The following is a 15,537-nucleotide window of genomic DNA, read 5'->3' as shown; positions in this document are numbered from 1 at the left end:
CGTAAATGCTGATGGCAGGATGAGACTTGAGGTGAGTCACAGAATAGGTGAAACTAGGAAGGCATCTGGCTCTACGCAAAAGATTTGTAGGATGACAGCCTATGGAAGCCAGATTTGGAGTGTGTGTGTGTGTGTAGAGAGTGAGAGCAAATTTTCCCTTATGAAGGTGAAGTGTGGCTGTTGAATGAGAATGGAAGAAAACATGGGATGAACTGTTTATGCGTAAGATATACTGAAAAGGTGAGAAATGTCAAGATAGAAAGGTTAAGGCAGGTTAAAAGTTGGACCGGAATGTTGTGAGACTGTTTAATCTTATTGAGAGAAAGAAAAACGGTGCCTTTATGAAAAAAAAAATTGAAAAAGTTAGTAATTGTTTACGAGTGTGTGTGTGTGTGCAACTCTGCGTAGTGTATACATATTGTATATACAATTTATGACATGAAAATGAAGTCTTGCTCCTACTTTGTATCCTGCCTTGAAATAAAAAAAAACTAGATTAATCTTCTTTTCAAGTCTGACTCTCTTATGGTAATGCTAATATATTTGCAATTTCATTCACACAAGAAGAGAAGAAAAATAATCTAAATTTGCAGTAGAGTCTGTTTAACCATAATTTTATCAATAAAAAATGGCGTAGAAAAAATGAAAAGTGGACATCATCAATGCAATGCATAAAAGCAAAAGCAGAAAGCCTTAATCAAGATTAGCTCAGAATCCTTCATTTTCTCCTGTAACGATGACAATCTTTTGATGTGGTAATTTCACGGAATAAATAAAAAGAAGGACAGTGAAAAGCGAACAAGAAGCCAAGAACGTTCAACAAAAAAAGAAAATCATTAAAAGAAAAATTATAATAAATAAATCGAAACCGGCCCCCTCCCCTCGCCCCTCACAAAATCAAGTCTTACAGTTCATGATAAGCTCCACAGTGACTCCGTTCGTGGTGTGTTTGTCCATCGAGTAGACCGTCTGTCGAGTGATGGCTTCGAGGTCGACCTGACGCCAGTCGTGCAGCATCTGCTGGGTGATGTCCGGCGCGTGCAGCACCATGCGGGAGGCCTGGCACAGGTGGTTCAGGGATGTCTGACGCCTCAGCATGCGGGAGAAGCGGCAAGCCACTGCGGGAGAAGAGCGCGTTACCTGTTGCTGTTGTCATTGGCACAATCATTATTGCTCGTGGCGACCAGCTGCCACGACCATTTCGGGTTCGAGGCTTTTTTGTCGACTGAGCGTGAGAAAATCGAGAAGTATGAGGTCACTGTCACTGTTGGAAATACATCCATGTTCCAGATGAATGTGACTAGTGGATTCTGTATATGTCAGCCCATAAAGAAAAGGATTAATAAACAAAAATTATCACATTACCGCTGTGAGATCTATTCCGCATGCATGAATTGAAATAACATCTTATACTTCAAAATATGTTGCAAATTTGGTAACCTCATTTGTTCTCCCATGTGTGGGTGCTTGCTTCTCACCATGGAGGAACGAATAGTTAGTTCTTCTACTTATTGACTGTTCCGGATTTGATGTTGTCAGTGGGAGCAGCATTTCTCGAAAAGTTCAGAGGCCACTGTGGCTACCTAAGTTACATAAAAACCCTTCCATTGGCATATTATATATATATATATATATATATATATATATATATATATATATATATATATATATATACATATATACATACATACATACAGATATATATATATACATACATATATATATATATATATATATATATTATAGATATATATATATATATATAATATATATATATATATATATATATATATATATATATATATATATATATATATATATTATATAATTTGCACATGGGTTCACTTATATTGAAAGTGTAAAAGGATTTACAAACGCCTAAATTCGGCATTGCATGCAAGAACTCAACATGTTTGATTTTAATGAAAGCAGCAAAAGCATAAGGTGAATAATACAAGAAGCATCTCCACTTACAGTCAATTTTAACTTGTCTCAGATTATGTGGGAGGTCATCTAAGGCAACCCGTAGCCAAGAATCCAGATCGTGGGTAAACTTCCGAATGACCTGAGTCAGGCTGTCTGGAATAGCCTGAGGAATGCGGGTTCAAGTTAGTCGTAACGAAAACAAAGCAATTCAATTAATTCTTAAAAATTCCTGTACATATTATATAATAAGTTTGGAAAGAATGTTTCTCTCTCTCTCTCTCTCTCTCTCTCAGAATTTCCTGTACGCGCGCACACACATATAAACTCAGGAATTTTACAACAAACATTTTTTACTTTCTGCACCCTCTCTCTCTCATCTCTCTCTCTCTCTCTCTCTCTCTCTCTCTCTCCTACAACGGCACTTCTATAATTTATTTATCTCATCGTTTCTCTCTCTCTCTCTGCCTCCTCACTCATAAACATATACGCGCGTGCGCAAATAGCCGGCCCTTCATTTCTCATCCTTCTTTCGCCTCATGAACGCCTCAAGACACTTCCATTTGCCAGAAAAAAAGTTAAGTATACTTTAGTTTAACCAGACCACTGAGCTGATTAACAGCTCTCCTAGAGAGGGCTGGCCCGAAGGATTAGATTTATTTTACGTGACTTTACCTGTAAAACAGATGGCATGAGGACGCTGCAGACGGCTCTGTACAGGATGGAGTCGCAGACTCCCACGAGATTAACTAGGACGTTGGAGCCAAGGATGCTGACGAGGTGGGGTGGCATCCCTTGCCAGAAATGGACCAGGAAGCTTTGGATCTGCCAAGAAGAAAAAGAATCTTCATTCATCTCTGTCTGTCCATGTATTTTTCTGTGTGTTATACCCCTTATATTTTCCAATAAGATGATGCACAGACGAATCACACGCGTAGCGAGTGCTTTTTGCTTTTAAAGGCAGAAAGAGATAATAACTATTTTTTTAGGTCTCCATGTTGGAAACGTGAAATGCCCAAAAGGAAGAAATTAAGATAATTTTCACTAGAGAACTGAATTCTAACACCATTCTGTTCTCAGGTTAGAGACAAAATTCATAGAATTAAATAAATAAAAAATTTAGACAAAAATTTCGAATAGCAAAAGTTCTCGTGATCACAAGTGACATTCCTTCATTCCGGCAAATACAAAAATTTTCCCTAATCATCAGAATGAGAATGTGCGTGCGTGTGAGTTTTGTGTGTGCGCTTGTGTGTATGCGTGTATGTGCGTATGTGTGTTGGTAAACAGAGAGAGAGAGAGAGAGAGAGAGAGAGAGAGAGATACAAACAGGCTGCAATGATGGAATGTTACTCATCAGTATCGCGAGAACTTTTTCTACTTGGGGTTCTCGACATGACTTCCGACAGCCAGAGTTCGACTGTGTTCACCAGACTGACTCTTCCCCAGGATTTGTGTAAATCGACTTACCTCGTCGAAGCTCGCTCTGATGACGGTGTCAAGAATCCTTTGGCAGTGAGTTCTGTACATCATCACGAATGTGGCCACCTGCACAAGAAAAGTTTATACGATCATTTGGAATACCCAACATGAATAAAGAAATGACTGATACCGCAATGGCGGTTGACATACCTAGCTACCAGGAACTTCCAAATTCCTGCTTTTCTGATGTTCCTAGATAAATTTTCTATCCTGAAAGCCTTGGCTTCCTAAAATATATATGAAAGAAGATAGGTGTGAACAGAAATGAATTCATAATATTTACCTAGTAGTCTAACCGGATGAGTATTTTCATAAGGTTCTTCAACCCTGGTTCGAACTTTGGTGTCTGAGGAGATTTTCCTGTATTTCTTCTTTGGTTTTCAAGGGTCTCTAAGTTAAGGAAAATGTGCCCACAAATATTACTGTAGCAGAGAGTTCTTTGCATTGCTCGTTCATTTAACTCAGGAAAGCGTGCCCAACTCTACTATAACAATAACAAGTTCATGATACCGCTGCTCCTTCGATCAGCTAAGTAAAAGAACGAACGTTAAGTCTGGTCAGTACCTGGATGGCTGACCGCCAAGAAATGCCCCATGTCTTCGGCACGTGGGCCCCTCATCATCTGGTGAGCAAAGCGTGAGGCCAATAACTTCATTGCAAAACATATTCCCACAAAACTGAAAGGCAGCATCTTCAGAAACGAACTCCCCGACCCCCAACAACAGAGAGAGAGAAGAGAGAGAGAGAGAGAGAGAGAGAGAGAGAGAGATTGTAAAATTCTGTTCTTATTACTTTATTTCTGTCTGTAAACATATACACAAAGACTGAGAGAGAGAGAGAGAGAGAGAGAGAGAGAGAGAGAGAGAGAGAGAGAGAGAGAGAGAGAATTGTTATAAAAATGCTGTTTCTTGCCTAATGCACATTCACCATAGCATTTTCTCTCATAATCATATTATTCATAATTCGTTATCAATGTCGATTTTCGACATGGAGGTCTTCATTCCAGCTGAGCGGTCGCTTGATAGTGAAAAGCTGCTTCGTGATTGAACTATTGTTTGGAGCGATGGATTCCTCCGTCGGAATCCGACAGCTTGAGTGTCCGGGAGATTGTTACGACAGACTCGACAGCTGTAATCATGCATCGTGCAACTTGTGCGGTTGCCCTTGCCAGAAGCAGTAAGAAAGCAGCTGGTTTCGCATGCCGCAAGAGCCTCGTCAGAAAATGTAATATGTAATGAATTGTTTGTAAGCGCTCGAGGGAAGGGCGAGGGCAACGCGACTCGCTTTCGGCTGCGATAACAGCAGGTTAGTTATTGTCCGGATGACTTTTCTAAGCCCTTGAAAGGGCATGCAAATTCAGAAAGCTCGGTCGAGAGACCATTGTTCAACTACTTTTGTATTCTTGGGCTAGTGGTCTCGCGATACCCGCTTTGGTACCTCCTACCACACTGCTATGTCGAGGCTTCGTTGAGGATTGTTCATATTGGCAATAATTTCTTCTCGTCTGTCTTCCGTTTTACTGGAGGCGCAGTCATCACTTTTCTGGTTCATGTCCGGTTATTTGCGTTTATTTTGGATATTTGTCTTGAGGTTACTTTTCAAAAGGGATTTCAAAGCGAATGTGGGATACAGGCCTATAAACTTGTACATGTTTTCAAGTAAATTCCTAGTTCAGACTTTCACAGGTCATTACATGAGTTTTGTATTTATGTACGTAGAGATGACTCCTGGAATGTTATACCTAAGCAATCACGCACATTATCTATATATAATGTGTATGTATTTAAATATATATACATACAGTATATATCTCATTATCTGCAAGCTCTTTAATAGGGCTGAAATGAGAGTAAAGTAATTAAGACATTAATTAAGATGCCTAGTTGTTTATCATAACAGTGCTGGGTTAATTAAAGATGCGAAGGGGTTGCCGGTTGTCGCCAGAATGTCTCCTCCTTGTCTCCTCTTTGTCTCTCCTTCGGATGAGCTTTTTCTTAACGTTCGTCAGTGCAGCGGAGCAGTTACAAAGGTTTTTTTTTTATTGTTTAAAGGATGTTGTTTACTTTGCTCTGGGTAAGATGAAGGTTTGAGGTCTAAGATTAAGTAGAGGAGAAAATAAGCCGAAAATGATAAGTCCATGATTGAGTTCTATCTTCATATACATACTGTATATAGTGTAGATGTGCACATGAACTAAATGCACATTAAACACGTTCACACACAAATATATTTATATGTGTATGTATATATTTATATATGTTTATATATATACATATTATATATATATATATATATATATATATATATATATATATATATATATATATATTATATATTTATTTAAATACACACACACACACACATACACACACACACATATACACACACACACACACACACACACATATATATATATATATATATATATATATATATATATATATATATATATATATATATATATAGTGTGTGTGTGTGTGAAATAAAACTCAATTATGGACTTAACATTTTCGGCTTATTTTCTCCTTTACTTAATCTTAGTCCTCAAACCTTCATCTTACCCAGGGCAAAGTAAACAACATCCTTTAAACAATAAAAAAACCTTTGTAACTGCTCCACTGCACTGACGAACGTTAAGAAAAAGCTCATCCGAAGGAGAGACAAAGAGGAGACTCGGAGGAGACATTCTGGCGACAACAGGCAACCCCTTCGCATCTTTAATTAACCCAGCACTGTTATGATAAACAACTAGGCATCTTAATTAATGTCTTAATTACTTTACTCTCATTTCAGCCCTATTAAAGAGCTTGCAGATAATGAGATGACGATGGAAATGAACCTTACAGTGAAACGCGCGTGTGTTCCTTCATATGTTATTTTATGAACAGACTAGCAACCTGGCACTGCCCGGGATAACTCTGAATGACAACTGATTAACTTTCTCTCTCTCTCTTTCTCCAACTCTCCCTCACTTTTTCCCTCTTTCTCCTCCCTAACACCCCCTCTACTCTCTCTCTCTCTCTCTCACTTCTTCCCTCTTTCTCTTCCCTAACACCCCCTCTACTCTCTCTCTCTCTCTCTTTTCCCTCTTTCTCCTCCCTAACACCCCCTCCACTCTCTCTCTCTCTCACTTTTCCCTCTTTCTCCTCCCTAACACCCCCTCTACTCTCTCTCTCTCTCTCACTTTTTCCCTCTTTCTCCTACCTAACACCCCCTCTACTCTCTCTCTCTCTTTTTTCCCTCTTTCTCCTCCCTAACACCCCCTCTACTCTCTCTCTCTCACTTTTTCCCTCTTTCTCCTCCCTAACACCCCTCTTTACTCTTTCTCTCACTTCCCCTCCCTCTCACTCTCCCCACTCTTTTTCTTTCTCTCATTCTCTCCCTCTCTCTCTCTCTAACCCTCCCTGTCTCTTTCCCTTTTCTTCTCCCTAACACCCCCTCTACTCTCTCTCTCTCTCTCTCTCTCTCACTTCCCCTCCCTCTCACTCTCTCTCTCTCTCTGTCACCCCCTTCCCAACCCCCACCCCCTTTGGTGCCACTGATGTCATACCCTCACAGTATTCTTTTCCAGATAGCAAGTCATATATCTACCGAAATTAAGTATGATAAATTCATAAAGTTACTAAGTCTACAGGCATAACCAGCCCCGTTTCAGGGAAGCCCACTCCAACCCACCCCCTTTGGTGCTAGTGATGTCTTACCAACAGTGCTGATTTCTAGATAGCAAGTTTGGTTGAAATTGCTCAATGCATTTCAGAGTTATGCTGGCACATACACACACATACATACATCCATTGATATATATATATATATATATATATATATATATATATATATATATATATATATATATATATATATATATATATTTTACACACACGTATATATACATACATATACTCGTATATGTATATATCATAAAGATAGTCTTTATTATTATTTCCTAGTCTCTTTATAACTAAATTCATTTTTCCACAGTTGTGTATTAAAGAACATTTATGAGTTATCATCGATATACTTCATGTGGACAGAATATTTTTCTCCCGTGATTTTAAAATTTAGTATGTTCATCTCGCTTATCTAAGAAAGTCACAAGAGACACTTGCCTGAAGTATTAATTAGGATAATTATGCTTGCTTTTCTACCACACACTTAACGGAATCAAAAAAGGCAACGTAGACAGGCAAAAGTGCATAATAAGTGAATGAGGATTCCACATGAATTTAACGAGTGCACGCTGCAGCCACAATAAAGATTCCACAAATTATCAAATGTACGAGTATAACATTTTAAATGGCTCAACTTATTAGCACATCAAATACTTGAATATATATATATATACATATATATATATATATATATAATATATATATATATATATATATATATATATATATATATATATATATATATATATATATATATATATATATATATATATATATATATATATATATATATATATATATATATATATATATATATATTATATATATATAATTCTACACTCAACCACTTCCCCAGAAAGGAGGCTAAGGTCGGCACCGGGATAAGATTAATTTCCCATTTCGACTAATAAATGGCGGATGAACTCCCGTGCAGAGATCTTCCACAATATCAGCTGCTGCTGATTCTGTGGTTTCGAGAGCCGTCTGTGTAGATACACAGAGGGCTCTCGAAACCCCTACACATACAGTACTGTGTTATTCACCTCTACCTTGGGCTCATGCTCTGTTGTCATGAATATTGAAGCCTTTCCTTTGATGTACTGTACATTCTATTCCTAATGCTATCGGCCTCCATTCTCTCCACAAGAACAAACATTCTCATAACACTATGACCCTTCCTCTCATTTATCCTGATTTTTTACCACTTCCTATGTGCACCTCCACAACCCTCATCGTTTGCTTCTTCTGCCGCCTATATTCTACTTCTTTCTTCTTCGCAGCATTCACACTTCACTTCCATAACGAAAAGTTGGCTTGACAGTCCGTTCATATACTCCACCTCGGTTTCCACAGAAACTCTGATTCTTTTCCAGATCTTTTCTATACTCTGTAAATTGCTGAATTTCACTTCTGTGATTTACCTCTTCTCTTATACCTCTGTCATCCACTACATTTGCTCCTAAATACTTCTACTAATCAGTTACTTGAAATCTTCCCCCTTTATGTTAATCTGTCACCCGGTCCAGTAATTTTGAATACACTTCATTTACTCATTCTACTTCTATATCTTTGACCATAGACAATTTTTCAATCATCTTATAATTCTGTGCTATCTTTACTTTGTGGACCCCTAATATATATATATATATATATATATATATATATATATATATATATATATATATATATATATATATATATATATATAACACACACATACAGTATATATATATTTTTTGGGGTCCACAAAGTGATGATAGCACAGAATTATAAAATGACTGAAAAATTGTCTATGGTCAAATATTTAGAAGTAGAATGAGTAAATAAAGTGTATTCAAAATATGCAGAACCGGTGACAGATTAACATAAAAGGGTTTACAAAGTAATTGATTAGTAGCAGTATTTAAAAGCAAATGTATAAATGTATGTATATATATATATATATATATATATATATATATATATATATATATATATATATATATATATACTGAATGACACAAGAGTTCAGGGAGTTTAATGGATGGGTATTGAGAATGTAAGGAGGTCAGTAATGAATGGAATGCTGCAGTATTTTGGTTGGGACGTAATAAACTGTCAGACCAATGAGAATAGGGTGTGACTGGGTGAGAGGAAGACTCAGAGAAATGGAGAGAATGAATAATTGCCCTCTGCATAACATAATCAATGATTAAGGAGATTACAAAAATCACAAGGGTATCACATCGCTTATGGGAAGGTTTTGATCGAGTAAATGAAACAGAGAACAGAGTTTAAAAGGGGGCGCGTAGTATGGGTTTGGGAAAGGAAGTAACCAGTTGGTTCTTAGCCACGTAAAAATAAGTCTAATCCTTCGGGCCAGCCCTAGGAGAGCTGTTAATCAGCACAGTGGTCTGGTAAAACTAAGGTATACTTAACTTTTTGGGAAAGGAAGAGGGCATGCGAATCATACATACCAGTGTAAGGAGAGCGAGACAAAGCAAGAACTATGCGGTTTACTAGACATGGAGAGACCACATGAATGAAGTGGCTAAGTATACCTTAGTTTAACCAGACCACTGAGCTGATTAACAGCTCTCTTAGCGCTGGCCCGGAGGATTAGATTTATTTTACGTGGCTAAGAACCAACTGGTTACCTAGCTTATTGTGGAATCCGAACCACATTATAGCGAGAAATGAATTTCTATAAATTCCTCTTATTCTTCATTGGCCGGTCGGAGATTCGAACTCGCGGCCAGCAGAGTGTTAGCTGAGAACGGAACCCACTCCCAACGAGGAACTAAGTGGTTGTGGAGAACGTGTCTTCTGAGATTAAAAAGGATTGTTTAACGTTTCTGCAGAGGGATTGTTAAAGTCAAGGAATGAACAGATTATATAAGTACGTGGTTTTAGTAAAAATAAAACATTGCGAATTAAATACTGAGTAACTGGCGATTGCAGGTGGTACGGTATCAACTGACGATAGAAAAGAGCGGTTGAAGGGACCGAGGAAAGAGTTTGAAAATGGTTCAAGACATTAAACTGGAACGGGTTGCCGATGGATGGTGGAAGAAAGGATGTGATTGATGATTTCAGAATCAGAGAAAAAGTGAATCACTGAAAAGATGGCGCAAGAGAGGCATCGGGGTTCCTGTAAAAGTGCCATAGGAGTTGTGATTGACGTAACTGTCGATCCTGCTCTTTTTTTGGTGAAGACAGATGAGATTGTTGAGTGCAAAGGAAAGATGTTCATAGCTTGTGAGACACTTTGTCTACCAGTTACAGTAAAAATGCAACGAGGAGAGTGGAAGAGGTAAGAAATATAGAAATGAGATAAAGTGTGGTAAAAGGAGTAGCACTGGTAAAAAGAAAGAAAAGCATTTTGAGGTGGTCTGCTTATAGAATAGAATAAAAAAAGGATGCCTGGGCGAAGAGGTTGCACGATTAGAAAGTCTTTGGGAAAAGACGAGGAAGGTCCAGGAAGTGGTGCAAGTACAGAAAGGCAAACGCTATTTATCGTAAAAGTTTTAGTAAACAAGAAAAAAAATCGACGCACTTTCAGAGCCAGATACCAGGCTCTTACAGTAAGCAGTAATAATCAAGTGAATATATATATATATATATATATATATATATATATATATATATATATATATATATATATATAATATATAATATATATATATATATATTATATACACACACACACACACACACACACATATATATATATATATATATATATATATATATATATATATATATATATATATATATATATATATATATATAGATAGGAATGTGAACGTTGTTTTGAATAACTGGCTCTGCAGTCTTACTAATGCACCTGATGTATACTTAGCAAATGGCTGATGTGATTGTATCAGCTATTTTGTTCGCCCAGAAACTGAGCGGAAATTCTTTCGCATATCATAAACTCAGATTCATCTTCTAGCGAGCGTCCACCTCGTATGAACAGTAGCACAAGGCGTGATCGGGGCATGGGGACAGTGTCTCTCTGTGTGATCGGAAAGTTCCGGTTGTCAGGTGATGTGACATTCTAATCTGGCTAGGATCAGATTTTATGGGCGTGACTCGGAAACGTGTGTTCGTGGGTTGGTCACAGTATATTTTGCTGGAAAGAAAATGGGGCGTTCTGGCACGAATTTTGTTAGCCCTCGACTGAGCTGTGAAACTAACTTTTTGGAGATGGATTCTCCTGTTTGCTGAAAGTTATTTTTTGTTCAGTGTCCTTACAGGTCCGAGTGAAATTATGTTTCCTTTTGCTATCTGCTTTTATGTTTTTTTGTGCCCATTTATTTTTGTGTGATTCTTTTTATCACCAGTTTACTCATATTATTTCGATGGACTTTTCTGTTTATTTATGTGAGATGTTTCTTCTTTCACAGTGACACATCAGTGAACTCATGTCAATGGACACAATGACCTAGGGTAGTGAGTGTTCAGTAAGAAGTGATCATATTAAACTAACCAAAAAAGACTGTTTTAAGTGTGTTGACTGGTATAAGTTTATATGACTGGTTTAGTGGTAGTGTGGTGTTGGGGTATTTGGTCTTACGATTTTTGTTTAGTCCCCGCTTTGTATTTGAAATCCCCATTTTCTATGTTTGGCTTTGGTTTGACTTTAAATTTTGATTTGGAAGTCAGAGTATATGACGCATTTCCTTTAACCAGCTGGTGTCTTGCTAGGTTTTCGAATAGAGTCTATTTTTTTTACTCGGGATTTAATTCAGTGGCCTTTTTTACCTGTGAGCTATGTCACATGAAGAGAGACTCAAGTTTTATTCTTAAACCAAGCAGGTGTGTCAGCTGAGACTTCAGATGAGTAAAAAGAGGTAAATACGTCTTTTAGAAGACGACACACACACATATATACGTATATATATACATTTATATATATATATATATATATATATATATATATATAAATTATAAACATATGCATATGTACATTTATATTATAAAATGCATATATATGTAGATATATATATATATATATATATATATATATATATATATATAGTTATATATATGTCTGTATGTATGTGTGTGTGTGTACAGCAGAGTCGACATCGACTGATATCTATCTTGATGGTCAGGTGGTCAAAGTCACTTTATCGTTGTTTCCAAACTAGGCAACAGTTCGAATCCTCTCATCGACAGAAACACCTAACAGCTACAATTCCCTTTTATGTGGAAGTTGTTCCTAAGTACAGTGAATAGGATATCAAAAATATTTGTGAACATAAAAATGTCATGAGCATAGACTGTATATATAAATAATAAATATATATATATATATATATATATATATATATATATATATATATATATATATATATGTATGTATATAATACACACATATATCCATATATACATATATATGTACAAATATATGTATGTATGAATGTATATATATATATATATGTATGTATATAATACACACACATATATCCATATATACATATATATGTACAAATATATGTATGTATGAATGTATATATATATATATGTATATATATATATTCATATATGCTCATAACATTTTTATGTATATATATATGTATGTAATTATATATGCTCATGACATTTTTATGTTTACAAATATTTTTTGATATCCTATTCACTGTACCTTAGGAACAACTTCCACATAAAAGGGAATTGTAGCTGTTAGGTGTTTCGTCGATGAGAGGATTCGAACCGTTGCCTAGTTTGGAAACAACGATAAAGTGACTTTGACCACCCGGCCATCAAGATAGATATCAGTCGATTTCGACTCTGCTTTGTACACACGCACACACACACACATATGTATACATGTAAGTATGTATGATTCCTTGTCAGTTAATAACATGAAAACTATTGTCAATGACTGTATGTTGGAAGAACATGCATTAATCGAAATATATGGTTTTGTCGTGTAAACTGTTTTCATGGGCCTTTTTAACTTCTTAGAACACTTAGATTCCAATTAAATACATTTCAATATATAATATATATATATATATATATATATATATATATATATATATAATATATATTTATATATATATGTATATACATAATACTATATACAGTATACATAATATATATATATATATTTATATATGCATATATATATTTATAATGCATATATACACTATATATATACATATATATACTGTATGTATATATATATATATATATATATATATATATATATATATATATATATATCAGAAAACTGACGGATGCGATGTAAAGGGTGTTGCGGATGTATGGTGTACAAGATAATGAGCTGAGAGCAATTTAAGGTTTTCGTGATAAAAGTAGTTTTTATGATTCTTTTCTTTCTATCCAGTGATATCATTGATTCTCTTTACCTTATCAGGGGCAACATGTGGAGGAAGCAAGATGTCCTTGAGGGAAGGAAACTCGGGCAAGACGGTTGAAAGTTTTCCTCTTCCTGGAAACAACGCCATCTGTTGGGAGTAGATGCAAACAGGGTTTGCATGAGAAACAGAAAATACTGTGGGTCTTGAGGACGGATAAAAAGATACAATAACAAAGAAAACTTTCTTTCTTAAATGTAAAGAAAAGCTTACTATTGATACACACTTATTCATAAACTGGAGCAAAGTGTCTGGATTGGTAATTTTGAACTAAAACTGGAAACTCACAGGGATGTAATAATTTCTATTGTTTACCACTTAGTCAACAAGAATTTATATCATTGTGTACTGAAGTATTATCGTAACCCAGTAGACTGAGGTTAAAACCCGTCCAGACATTGGTGAACACACTGCAACGGTTCTAAGACAGGAAAGTACGCAAACTTTCCTCATTATCTCCACATATTGCAGAGTAATCAAAAGGTCATGTGTGAGAATTTACTTGTAAACGGATAAGAGTATGCATAATCACTAAATACATGAAAAGGGCCAAACAGATTTTCCCAACTCCTAAAATGACAGCAAGCGTTTTTCTTCCTTAAAGCGTTTTTTATGATTTTCTAGCAATGATAAGATCCTAGAAAATGTTCACATAAATGGAGAACATTTGAGCAATTTTTTGTAATGCCGTAAAAATATCATTATAGATTTTTCCATCTGGAATGGGAAAAGAAAATATAGAGTCTTTGCTGAAAGTTAGAATTTGACAACAGTCTACAAAAAATCGAATAATATTTATATAATTACGGTCAATGAACGATTCTATAAAAGGCTAAATGGATCAAACACACCGTTCAATCTTGAGACTGCAATATATACCAAGGATATTCAGAAAATTTCGAAAGCAATCCACACCTATCCATTAAAAGCAGTCGGAAGTCTTACCTGTTTTACGGATTCCTTCTTTATTTCTCCACTGAAAAGTAAAAGGCGAAAATTAAAATTATGAAAATGAGCAGATTTTTCATAATACTAGTTTTCATTTTAATTTGTGAAACAATTAATTTTTATGGAATAGTCATGCTGTATTAAAACTAGGTGGCGGATATGTTGGGCAACTCCATAATCCGATTTGGCCCAGATCCGATGGAGATCAGAAAAAGAAGAGGAATGCAGCAATAGGCGCGTCTGTCTCTTGGAAAATGGCAGTGGATTAGGAGGCCAAAATTTAGCAGACAGATAGAAAGAAACAGTCAGTGAACCAAGCATTACCGACTTGCACATACCAATAGTGAGAAGCGGAGGCCTGGCGGGTGTTGCGTGGCTGAATGGGTGAGAGAATGGACTTTTCTCTTAGTCTTAAAGGAGAAGAGGTAAAGGGCCAGCCAGCACTGAATAGGAAGCGGAAAAAATAAAAGGTAATTTATCAGGCGTTTAGTTTGACCGAACCTCACTGAAAAGGGGGAAAGATATACTGTAGAATGATCCAGTTGGACTCTCCTCCCATTGCTCGTGATATTATTCTGTAATGGGATGGGCAACCTCTGAGAATTAGCGGCCACCATCTATATGATATGAAATTGGAAGAAAGTTGTAGTCTTCGCTTACTGCGCCAACAAAATGAGTACGTGCCACTCACTTTATAGAGCGTCAACAGACGCATTCGGCTCAGGCGCAGGGTTGGCAGACAGTCCAGTGCTGGAAGTCTTCCACTTCTTTCTGACTACCCAAGTCTTTTGGGCTTCGTAACTGATGGTTAAGTCTTCAGTGGTTCGGAGGCTGTTGTGCTACTTGACAGCTATACTGTAATGTGCAAATAGCCAGGTCCTTTCGATCTTTCGCAGCTTGATTTTTCTGAGATCAATTTCTCTGTTTTCATTTCTTACTCGCCTGCTCTTCTCTTCCTGCTGCTTGACCAACAAGTGAAGTTTTTGACTCGTTCCATATTAATACTACTCCCTTATTAACAATGATATTAAAAATGACAACGGTAAAAATCTAAGGCTTTGTAGTCTAAGACTTTGTAGTGGCAAACTTATCTAAAAAGTGTAAAGAATTCGAGAAATCAAGAGAGGTGGCTATTACAATTACAC

At 36.3% G+C, this 15,537-nt stretch overlaps 1 protein-coding gene across 1 annotated transcript in view; it reads right to left on the bottom strand.

Annotated features, from left to right (window-relative positions):
• The window catches only part of LOC136852342 (transcription factor RFX4-like), a 96,925-nt gene that overhangs the window by 9,628 nt on the left and 71,760 nt on the right, over nt 1–15,537 (bottom strand). Inside the window, 6 exon segments of the mRNA XM_067126917.1 lie at nt 909–1,118; nt 1,975–2,089; nt 2,599–2,748; nt 3,394–3,471; nt 13,436–13,534; nt 14,390–14,420. Coding sequence (XP_066983018.1) covers nt 909–1,118; nt 1,975–2,089; nt 2,599–2,748; nt 3,394–3,471; nt 13,436–13,534; nt 14,390–14,420 — 683 coding nt within the window.

This window comes from Macrobrachium rosenbergii, chromosome 3 (genome assembly GCF_040412425.1).
Source record: "Macrobrachium rosenbergii isolate ZJJX-2024 chromosome 3, ASM4041242v1, whole genome shotgun sequence".
Lineage (NCBI taxonomy): Eukaryota > Metazoa > Arthropoda > Malacostraca > Decapoda > Palaemonidae > Macrobrachium > Macrobrachium rosenbergii.
Note: the sequence above shows the minus strand (reverse complement) of the source record. Positions and strands in the feature narration are given on the sequence as shown.